The sequence below is a fragment of the Tursiops truncatus genome, chromosome 18, assembly GCF_011762595.2.
Source record: "Tursiops truncatus isolate mTurTru1 chromosome 18, mTurTru1.mat.Y, whole genome shotgun sequence".
Lineage (NCBI taxonomy): Eukaryota > Metazoa > Chordata > Mammalia > Artiodactyla > Delphinidae > Tursiops > Tursiops truncatus.
Genome location: NC_047051.1, coordinates 1,577,051 through 1,588,287, shown reverse-complemented (window position 1 = coordinate 1,588,287; position 11,237 = coordinate 1,577,051). Strand labels below are relative to the sequence as shown.

Below are 11,237 nucleotides of genomic sequence, written 5' to 3'. Positions count from 1 at the left end.
GGGCGTGTCCGTCAGCGCCCAACACCAGGGACCCTGTCGCACCGCCTTGATCACGCCCCCCGAGAAAGCGGCTCCCGGCCCACCGCGACCGCCGCCCGGTGCCAGCCAGCCAGCCGCCTCGCGCGACCCCGGCCCCAGGCCCTTGACCCCCGCCCGGCCCTGGCCCCACAGGACACGCGCCCCCTCACACGGCACGGCGATCCTGGTGCTACACCCGGCGGCGTGCCCACTCCCTCCCGGACACTGCGCCCCGCCCCTACAAGGCCCCGCCCCTCCCCGAGGCCCCGCCCCGTCCCGCCCTCAGCACAGCGCGTGGGCTCGGGGGCGGGACGGAGACTGCCTGGGTCTCGCGACACCGCGGCCGCGGGCGAGTTTTCGGGCCGCTGTGGGAAGCGACGCGAACGCGGCGACTGGGCGCTTCCGCAAAAATGGCGGCGGCGGTGGGCGGCGCGCGGCTGGCGGCCTGGGGCGGAAGGCTGCGGCGCGGGCTGGCTGCCGGCCGGCGGGCCTGGCCAAACTCCGGGCCCGTGGCGGCGGCAGTGGTCGGCGTGGCCCTGGCGGGAGCAGGAGCAACATGGTACCACGGCCGCGTGAACATGGCGGCGCCCCAGGGCGGCCTCACCGTGGTAGCCCAGGTACGGGACGGGCCCCGTGCGGCAGCCCCGCCGCGCCCCTCAGTCCTCGGACGCCCGGCGGGTGGAGGGTGCGGGTGAAGAGTGGGGGGCTGGGGCGGACCCCGGCAGCCTGCGCCAGGGACCCGCGGGGACGGTGGGGGCGTGTCCCGTGCGCCCGGGCCCGCAGCTGCGCCCCGTGGTCCAGCTGTCCTAACAGGTGACCTTTTTAATAATAAAAGAGGCAATCGGCTGGTCGATGCTTGCCAGGTTTGATGGTCAACTGTCAGGAACAGTATCACATGTCGTAAACCTTCATGCTTCCGTGGACTCTGAGTACCACACAAAAGACGTTTCTTTTAAAACTACCATGTTTGAAAGTAAAGGTCATGTTCCCTGGTTCAATATCAAATTGTCACGCAAAACATTTGAAAAAGAGTACTACTTTTAAATATTTAAAGGACATTTTAATTCTTTTAAGTTTGTGTGAATATTTTTGAAAATTAAAAGCAGTATTCTTTTTCTGTTGGTTAGATTTACATTATGCCTTTCTAAGTGCCTTGAGTTCTGAAAAACTCAACGGTCATATACAACCAAAGAGAGGAAAGCAGGCCTTGTGAATTAAAGTTAGGTATTGACATACAGTATGTTTACTTGTATTCAATTAAGAGGCCACAATGTTAAAACGGGCAATAACTCTCCCCCCATTCTCACACCAGTTCTGATTACAGGTGGAAGGATCTGTCTAACGGTGTTTTATAGTATTTTTGTTCATTTTGTGTCAAGCAATTAAGTTTATTATCCATCTTCGGTTTCTCTGCCTCTGTTCTCAACCGCTTAACTCATCCTGTTTAATCTTCCCAAGAGTATCACTTTAACTACATGACATACGCTTCTTCAGAAACCATTAGTGCCTCGTGCTCCTAGGACGAAATCCACATTTTTAAATTTTGTCGCGCAGAGCCATCTGTCGTCACGCTCTGACCTAGCGCTACTCAGACACACTGTCTATCAAAGGGGTTCACTCCGTGTGCCCAGAAATGGCTTCGGTTTTACCCCCTCAGCAATTTGTGGATTCCGGGTTCAGTCCATCCTTGTCACTGTGTTTTTCTGGCCCACTGCTAGCCTCTTTGTGTTTTCAATTCCTGACAGGACGCTAAAACTTTACACCAGTGTGGTGTTTTGAATTCTCCCCAGCTCCCTTCCCTCCCTGCAACCTTTGGTACTTGCAGCCCAGCTAAAGTAATACAGAAACCATTGTATGATCAGTGGGTTTACAAGGTCTGTTGACACAGCATTTGCTTGATCTGCTGTTGGACGACTTTGATTAAAACAGTGATTTTCGTCCTTTTGCCACCCCAGTGGCCTTGAAGACGACCTCAGCTTCCTCTCAGCAGCAGTGGCTGAATACAGCAGGAATTGAGGGGCCTGTAGTTTGAAAACTCCCTCCACCTCACTGACTGGGGTAACATTTCCCTAAGAGAGGGCCTGTCAATCCCGCCGCCGCCCCGGCCGTCAGCACCACCGCCGCTTTGGAGTCATGTGTGCATGGTCGAAAACTGCTGAGATAGATGTGCTCTTGATACACTTTTATGTATTACATAGTTATTTTACTTAGCATTGCAAGGTGGTACAGTCTTCCTGACATGGACTTAGTAATAGTGATAATGTCCTTCATTTTCAGTCATCACAGTAAGTGATTTTTCCAATAAAAATAGTGAATTTATACTCACTGACTCATACACTTCAGATTTCCATTGTGACCAGCGCTTGCATTTGTGAGGGTCAGTCAGGAATTAAGGGTAGAATTCAAGCTCATGAAACAGCAGATATTTTGGCATTTCCCTTCTTTCTTCTTTCCACAATTATTGAAGTGCTACCTGTGTGCCAGGCAGTATGCAAGGAGTGGGGAATTCAAGACACGGTTCAAGTGCTTACAGTTTAGTGCGGGGGGCAATTTTAATACAGGGCGATAGTGGTGGTAAGTGCTGGGTGCTCTGGGGGCACCTGGAAGAGCCCCTCCCACAAGCTTGGGTTCCTGAGCAGTGACCTGTAAACTGATGCCTGTGGGATGAATGGAGTTTGCTGGGCAAAGAGAAGGAGAGGAACACTGCACGCAAGGGAACAATGTTGCAAAGGTCTGGTGGGAGGAGTTGGACTCAGTAGGATGAGAGCTGTACACGATGAGGTTCAGAACAGGTAGAGGTGGCAGGGAATCAGGTCATGAAGAAATTTTTATCCTGAGGACAGCAGGGAGCCATCATAGGGCTTCTTAACCTTCATGGCCCCCCAAGAATACAGGCATAGAATTCAGGGAGTCTTTGAATTTAAATAGAAAAAGATTACATTTTTGTTTTCTTTGACCTATAACTTAACATTTTCTTCAATTGTGAATGTAGGCAACTAGCTACAGAAGTATTAACAGTAACTGACAGTGTAACAACCTCAACCTCAGATCTTTTCCTATTCTGATACAGTTGTTACAGATATCTCAAAGTATCACTTCTTTGAAATTACAGTGCTTATTAAACATGCCACCATATCATGTTATTTAACGCATAAATCAAGAATTACACATATTACTATATTGCAGATTTGACTTGGACCTTTGGAAAGAGTATGGAGACTTTAGTGAAGGGAGTGGATTGAAAGTGAGGTCAGGAGCTGTTGAAATAATTCAGGAGAGAGTTGGTGATGGCTAAATTAGTGGATGAATTTGAAAGAAGTTTAGAAGATAAATTTGCAGAGTCTAAGTTGCAGGAGTCTTGTGTAAAATGTAATTGTATTGTTTCAGAAAATATGCAGGTTCTCCCCCACTATCCAAAAGTAGAGCATTCCTGTGAAACCTTTTGTAAGCCGAAATGGCATAAAGTGAAGGAGCCGTTAGGACACGTCTTGCTAACGGATGCACAAAATAAATGGAGATGAAGCACAGATGCTCACAGACACAATTCAGAGCTCTGGCATCTGATGCTGAGATGCTGAGTGTAGTCCCCAGGGCCGCTCTTGCTGCCTGGGCTGTGCGCTGCCCCTTTAATGGGTCGCTGAAAAACAAAGGCTGAGCAATTTTTTCGATTTTTGCCTTTTTTCCTAAAAGCGAAAATCTCCAGTTTCTTTGGGTTAGCGGGAGCGAGTACTATGTAGGTCTTTGGTGAATTTGGTGAAAGCGAAGTGGCCTGAAGCGGGGGATCGCTACAGGAGTCCTGAACAAGTGATTACATCTGGACAACATATTGCTCCTACAGATATCCTTTAGGGCATGACTTGCTTTAGAGCATGTCAGCCTGTCAGTTACTTGTATGTAAGCTGCTTCCTCTGAAACACTTAAGTATATTTGAAAACTGTTCTAGATTTTAGTATTACTCTCTTTAAGTATTATTATATTTGATTCTGGCATAGTAAAATCAGATAAATGATAGAAGGGAGAAGACAAAATTATTCTATTATTCCAGTCCATTCTGCCTTAAAAGGATAGCTGCATTCTTAATAAACCTTGGTGTATTAAAAAATATAGAAAGTTATTTCATGGAGAAACAGGAGCTCTAGAGTTTTCAAGTTGCAATGGCAAAATAATCTTCCTGCAGGAATTTCAATACTATGTAAAAGTTTTTTTGCTATTACTGTATTTTGCTATTGCAAGCTAGAAATAATATATTGGTAAACCAAAAACTGATGAAAACAAACATTTCCATATTACTAAGTAAATCCTCAATGGCATGTAAGATCAGACTTAAAAGTAAAGCTTTTCTGAATCATTTTGATATTATAAATCCTTGTAAATAAGGCCTAAAACTGAGGGGGGAGAAAAACTAAAGAGAAAACCATAAAGCCAAAGTTAAATGCATTACAGTTTGCAGGTGACAGCAGTGATAATATTTTATTTGTTCTTATTGATTTGTTGAATGAGTATTTCATTTATTCTCTAAATTTTTATAATTTTTGGCCTTATATTAATTTTCAAATTATATGTGATATTGAATATATGTTTCCCTGACTTCATAATAGGATTTTTTTGGTTTGCTTTTTAATGAAAAATTTGTCCACCATGTTTAAGGTAGAATTGTTTTATATAACCTAGTCTATAATACTGTATAAATGCTTTTTATTCTAAATAAATCCAAATTTTTTATTCTGTAGATTCATAAGTATCAGATTCCCTTTGATATGTTTATTTAAATTTGTATTTATAAATCCTTGGAAGCGTTTCTTAACATTTAATTCATTTTTCTTTTCTTTTGTAGAACTTATCACTCCCTGAAATTATTTTATCTACTTGTTTATTTTGTCTCCCCCAGAAGAATGGCCTCTTATCTTTTTCATCTCTATATTCTTGGTGCCTGAAACATTCACAGTCACACAATGGCACATAATAAATGTTTATCCAAAGAGTAAATGAATGAACTGCACTATGTAATGAAGTGACCTTGTCTAACTTTGGTTTGATTAGTCTTCGTAGAAATAATAGGCAGGCAGTTTCTAGAAATGTTCAGAATCAGCTCAGTTACTAAATGTCCTATGTATACTCAATTACACACTTAGAGTCATAGAGACATATGCCATTTTCCCAGTAGGAAACCTTGTAAAGAAACCTTCTAAGTAAATAAGAAACCTTGCTCTTTTCTGCTATATCCCAGGAGCCTAGAAAAGAGTCTTGTGCATAGTAGGTGTGCTAAGTATTTATTGAATGGGTAAATAAATTGATGAAATCTATAATGAAACAATAATTGGTATACCTTTGTCTCAAAAGTTTAAAGGTGGGTCCATTTCACCTATTACTGTGTATGATATTTAATTTTAATTCATATTGTTAATGTTTATATCTGTCTTTATACAGCAAGCTTTTGTCCTGAGCTATCACATTAAAAATCAGAATAAATTTTAGAATAAAATTAATTGCATTTTCATTCGAATTATTTAGATGCTTCAACTTTTAAACCTCAAGCCAATTAAATTATTTTTAAATTTGGAAAATAATCCTGACATATGGCTAAAACCAACTGTATTAATAGACACTATATTTTGATATTGTAGTTAAATGCATGACACACACTTTGTGTAGTATTGATTACACTGACTAAAGATTTAAATACAACAAGGTCTGTCTGTTAACAACTGGCTGAATTCCTCTTGGGGGAGAATGGTTTGGGTTTGCGTGGCCAGTGTTTCCCGTGAAGAGTCAGCCCCCTAAGGACGTGAGTGTGGCTCAGGCTCCACTGGTGAGGGTGGGCTGCTTGCCTGAGGGCAGGAGAATTTAGAGCACGCAGGCAAGTCTGGGTACGGGACTGGAAAGGGTGTGTTCTCTTACAACCTGTTGATCTCCCCACCTCCCACCCAGTCTAAAGTCTGGTATATTCTCAGGGCTTGGGCAGAGTTACACACGGCTCCTGTGGTTTAAGCAGAGGCGGCATCGGATGGAGCGATGCCCAAGAGAGGCGGCTGGAGAATGCAGTCCCTCCCGTTCCCAGGTTTTTAAAAGCACTCCTGGAAGGGGTTTTTGTTTTGTTTATCCTTCAGTTTTATTGAGGTGTACTGTATATATTCAAGGTGTACAACTTGATGTTTTCTTTGTGTAACAGAGATCATCAACACAGTCAAGCTAATTAGCATCCATCACCTCATGAAGTTACCATTGGGGGGGGTGGGGGGGTTGGTGAGAACACTTAAGATCTACCCTCTTGAGGTCTAAGATCTAGACCTCAAGCATATGATATAGTATTGTATGTATGGTGTATATGTATAGTCATCATGCTGTCTACTAGATCTCCAGGACCTATTCATCCTGCATAACTGACACTTCTACCCTTTGATCAGCATCTCCTCATGCCCCAGCCTCTGGCAACCACCATTCTACTTCGTTCTTCTGTGAGCTTGACTCTTCACGTTTCACAGATGAGTGAGCCATGTAGTATCTGTCTGTCTGTATCTGGCTTATTTCACTGAGCATAATGTCCTCCAGGTTCATCCATGTTGTTACAAATGGCAGGATTTCCTTTTTCAGGGCTGAATAGTGTTCCATCTTGTGGGTAAGGGTGTGTATCGATATTGTCTTTATCCATTATCTGCTGATGCAAACAGGTTCTTTCCATAGCTTGGCTCTTGTGAATAAAGCTGCAGTGGCCCTGGAGTGCACTCCAGGGAGTGCAGATGTCTCTCAGAGATAGCGATTTCACTTCCTTTAGATACATACCCAGAAGCAGGACTGCTGGATCATACGGTAGTTGTAGTGTTCATTTTTTGAGGGATTTTCCACAGTGGCTTCACCAATTTCCACTCCCACCAGCAGTGCCTGAGGGTTGCCTTTTCTCCAATCCTCACCAGCACTTATCTCTTGTCTCTTTGATAATAGCCATTCTGACAGGTGGGAGGTGATACCTCACTGTGGTTCTGATTTGCACTTCCCTGATGATTCGTGATTGTCAGCACTGTTTCATTTATCTGTTGGTCTTTTGTATGTCTTCTTTTTAAAAATGCTAATCAGATCCTTTGCCCATTTTCTAATCAAGGTTTTTTTGTTTTATTTTTTTGCCATCGACTTGAGTTCCCTCAATATTTTGGATATTAACCTCTTATCAGATGTATGGTTTATAAATATTTTCTCCCATTCCATAGGTTGTCTTTGACTCTGTTGATTGTTTCCTTTGCTGTGCAGAAGCTTTTTAGTTTGATGTAGCCTTGAGAATTTTTGCTTTTGTTCCCTGTGTTTTTGGTGTCATATCCAAAAAAAAAGATCATTGCCCAGACCAATGTCAAGAAGTTTTCCCTATATTTTCATCTCATAGTTTTACTGTTTTGGTTCTTACATTTAAGTCTTTAACCCATTTTGAGTTAATTTTTGTATAAGGTGTGAGATGAGGGTCCAGTTCATTCTTCTGCATGTGGCTGTCCAGTTTTCCCAACACCATTATTTGAAGAGACTATCCTTTACCCATTGCGTGTTCTAGGCACCCTTACTGAAGATCAGTTGACTGTAAATGCATGAATTTACTTCTGGTCTCTTTTTCTGTTCCATTGGTCCGTATTATCTGTTTTTATGCCAGCACCATACTTTTCAGCACCTGCTACTTCTGGTTTTATTACTGTAGGTTTGGAATAGATTTTGAAATCAGGAAGTGTGATGCGTCCAGATTTGTTCTTCTCACTCAAGATTGCTTTGACTCTTCACTGTCTTTTGTGGTTCTATATGAATTTTAGGATTTTTTTTTCTATTTCCATAAAAAATGTCATTGAGATTTTGATAGGGATTGCTTCGAATCTGTAACTCACTTAAGTCTGTTGCTACTGAGAGGGTGAGGACAGACAGTTGAGCTTCGGGTGTGGCAGTAGGGGAGTTGTTGGTAACCTTGACAAAAGGCATTTCAGTGAAATACTGGGGGCAAATTTAATTGGAATGTGTTGAGGAGAGACTGAAGTGAGGAAGCAAAGAAAGTGAATAGAGATGCTTCTTTCTAGAAGTGTTGCTATAAAGGGTATTAAAAGAGACGCTGGCTGGGAGAATGATATAATAAGGAGGCAAAAATTGGTCCAGCTCTGTGGGGGTGATTATAGGTGGAGGTCTTTGAGGAAGGAGGTTACCTGGAGTCAGACCCCAGGTAGAAGGTTGGGCTTTGAGACTAACAAGTTTTCCTCCTTCAACCTGACAGGAGTGAAAGCAGAGGGCATGGTTAACCCTACCAGCTGGCTGTAGACAGGAGACCCTGATGGTGAGCTGCTCCGGAAAACTAGGAGGTAGAATCAGGGAAACGTGGGCGGGTCAGAAGGGTCATAGCAGTAATGACTGCTGCCCGAGAGAAAACCCAGAGAGGGAGGGAGCGACGGGTTTAACGCCGTTCATGAAGAATGAGAGCTTTGAAACAGTAGTTAGGACGAATATAGGACCACTGGCCACAAACTTCTGATGGCTTGCTTTTGGTGAGTTTTTCTAATGTAGCTAAAAAATATTACCTAACGAACTATTTTTAAGAAGCCTTGGGCTTCCCTGGTGGCGCAGTGGTTAAGAATATGCCTGCCAGTGCAGCGGACACGGGTTCGAGTCCTGATCCAGGAAGATCCCACACGCCGCGGAGCAGCTAAGCCCGTGCACCACAACTACTGAGCCTGTGTTCTAGAGCCCGCGAGCCACAACTACTGAAGCCCACGCACCTAGAGCCCGTGCTCTGCAACAAGAGAAGCCACCGCAATGAGAAGCCCACGCACCGCAACGAAGAGTAGCCCCTGCTCGCCTCAACTAGAGAAAGCCCGCACACAGCAGCGAAGATCCAATGCAGCCAAAGATTAATTAATTAATTAATTTTAATGTCTAAAACAAAAGAAGCCTTGGTGTTATGAGTTTAATGAGAATATATTGCATCGTGGCATTAAATTTTAAAATTCTAAAATAGTAAGAGAACATCAAATGTGGTGTTTCTTTGATATTATTTAAATTCACATTTTGAACTCACATTTTGTGAGTACAACCTGACTGAAACAAATGGTGATCACAAATTTTAAATAAATAAAAGCAAGGAATGTGGATCATCATGTTTAAATAGTCAAACAGAAATATGTTAACTGGGAAAGCGATTTTGCAAGTGTCATTAGATGCAGGACTCTTTTTCTATTGCATATCAATGAGTATTTTAAAAGCTCAAATAATGTATTTAATGAGATGGAACTATTTTAATTTGCTATAAGAGCCCTAAACAATTCATAAAATTAAGTTGGCATTGCTTTCTTTTATTTCGAGTTGTCTGAGTATATTTGCGGTCATTATTTTTGTGAAAAGGGAAGAAAAGGACATTAGTAAGACTTTAGCAAGAGTAAAACAATAATATATTGGAGTCTGCTTGGTTGGAGTGTATTTGTGTGCAGTGCATTGGGTTTAACGATAGTACATTTAAAATTGGTATGCCAAGGGCAATGAACTTTATAGCAACATACAGAAGTTTAATAACCGTGAAACATTGTAAGCCTAATGAAGACTAAAGCTTTCTTACAGCAGTACAGCAAGAATGCAAAGAAGTTTTTATACTTTATTGCCTCAGGTAAAAATGTCTCTGGAAACATATAAGTGATGACAAAGCTTTGATGTTAGTAAACCCAAATGGAAGTCAAAAATCAAAGTGTGTAAATGGCCAGATTATGAAAAAAAAGATGACAAAGTTATACCCTCTAATTAGATGTAATTTGTGCTTTTGGCATAGCTATTTGTCCTGCATGAATGAGAGGTTGTCTTACTTTCCTTCCTTGTGTGATATGACACTCTTTCTGTATCTTACTGCAAATCTGTGGAGGTGCTTCTTGGGGAGGGGGGACAAGGGGGCCAAGAAGGGAAGAAAAACAAATTGTAATGTAAAAGCAGAAGCATTTTTTAATCTTTCCTTTTGCAATTATATTTATTTAGCTGAACCTGAGTAAAAAATTACTATTTACTCTTATTCTATAAAGCATATGTTCTGGTAGATAATGCATTCAAATTAATGCTTTTGTTATTGTGAGTTTGGAGTTTTATGAATTGTAACAGTGCATAAACATATCCTAAGCCATCAATAGTAGAGTATATGAACTTAAAATTTACAGTTTAAAAAGTGGTAAATATTTGGTAAAGTAAGCCATAGCAGATATCTTCTCTTAATGCACTCTCCATAAAAAAGATAGTTAAATGTTTCAGATTATAAATAATTTCAATATAGAAATAATACTTAGTGGATCCTATATTTAAGCACACCCTAGTCTATATAGAAACTTTTCACTGACATCTGTGAAAGTTTCATGAATGTGTGGTACGCAGAATAAAAGTTGTGATTACTCTCCATTAAGAAGTACAGCCTTGGGGCTTCCCTGGTGGCGCAGTGGTTGGGAGTCCGCCTGCCGATGCAGGGGACACGGGTTTGTGTCCCGGTCCGGGAAGATGCCAGGTGCCGCGGAGCGGCTGGGCCCGTGAGCCATGGCCGCTGAGCCTGCACGTCCAGAGCCTGTGCTCTGCAACGGGCGAGGCCACAACAGTGAGAGGCCCGCGTACCACAAAAAAAAAAAAAAAGAAGACGACAAAAAAAAAAATACAGCCTTATAAAATCTTCAGTTTATCCACATGTGTATTGTATGATTGATGTGCCTGTGGTAGCAGTTGTGCAGCCTCAGTGTTTCCTGCTACACAAGCATAGTTCCAGGAGGCTCCCTCCTCTGTCCTCATCACTTGACTGCTGGGTGCCCTAGACATGCAAACCATTTTTAAAATTAGATAAAATGAACCTTAAATAGGAAAGCACAGTGTTTTTCCACAAATTGTTTTATCAGTAGATATTCCAAAGCAAAGTATGATTGGCTTAGTCTATCTGCTATTTGGGAATATCAGTCATTCTTCTCATTTGCTAGTATGCACAATTAGAAGATTATACATAATAAGAAATTATAAATGGGGTTTCTATGTTTTTGAGTGTGTGCAGAGTATAAATACCAAGAGATTAAATCACACTATTAGGTGTTCTAAAGACAAAATCTTTTTCAGTTTAAATTTGGTCATAGTTGACCAATTAAGAGCCCGCTCAGATCAGAAGCAGATCCCTAGTAGGGCTTCTGCCTCTGTTCAGACCCACATTGGTGGGGAGTTCTGGAATGCTGGGATTTGGTCCAGGGCTGAAGTCAGGGTCA

General features: G+C 42.2%; 1 protein-coding gene across 2 annotated transcripts in view; it reads left to right on the top strand.

The window, feature by feature from the left end:
* The first annotated feature begins 387 nt into the window (after nt 1-387).
* Nucleotides 388-11,237, top strand: part of MICU2 (mitochondrial calcium uptake 2) — an 82,361-nt gene continuing 71,511 nt past the window's right edge. The window contains exon 1 of one of the 2 annotated variants that reach the window (XM_019936894.3): nt 388-635. In XM_019936894.3, the coding sequence (XP_019792453.2) occupies nt 429-635 (207 nt within the window). In that variant the 5' untranslated portion in view covers nt 388-428. The remainder of the gene's footprint in view (nt 636-11,237) is intronic. The other variant, XM_019936893.3, reaches the window with a different exon arrangement.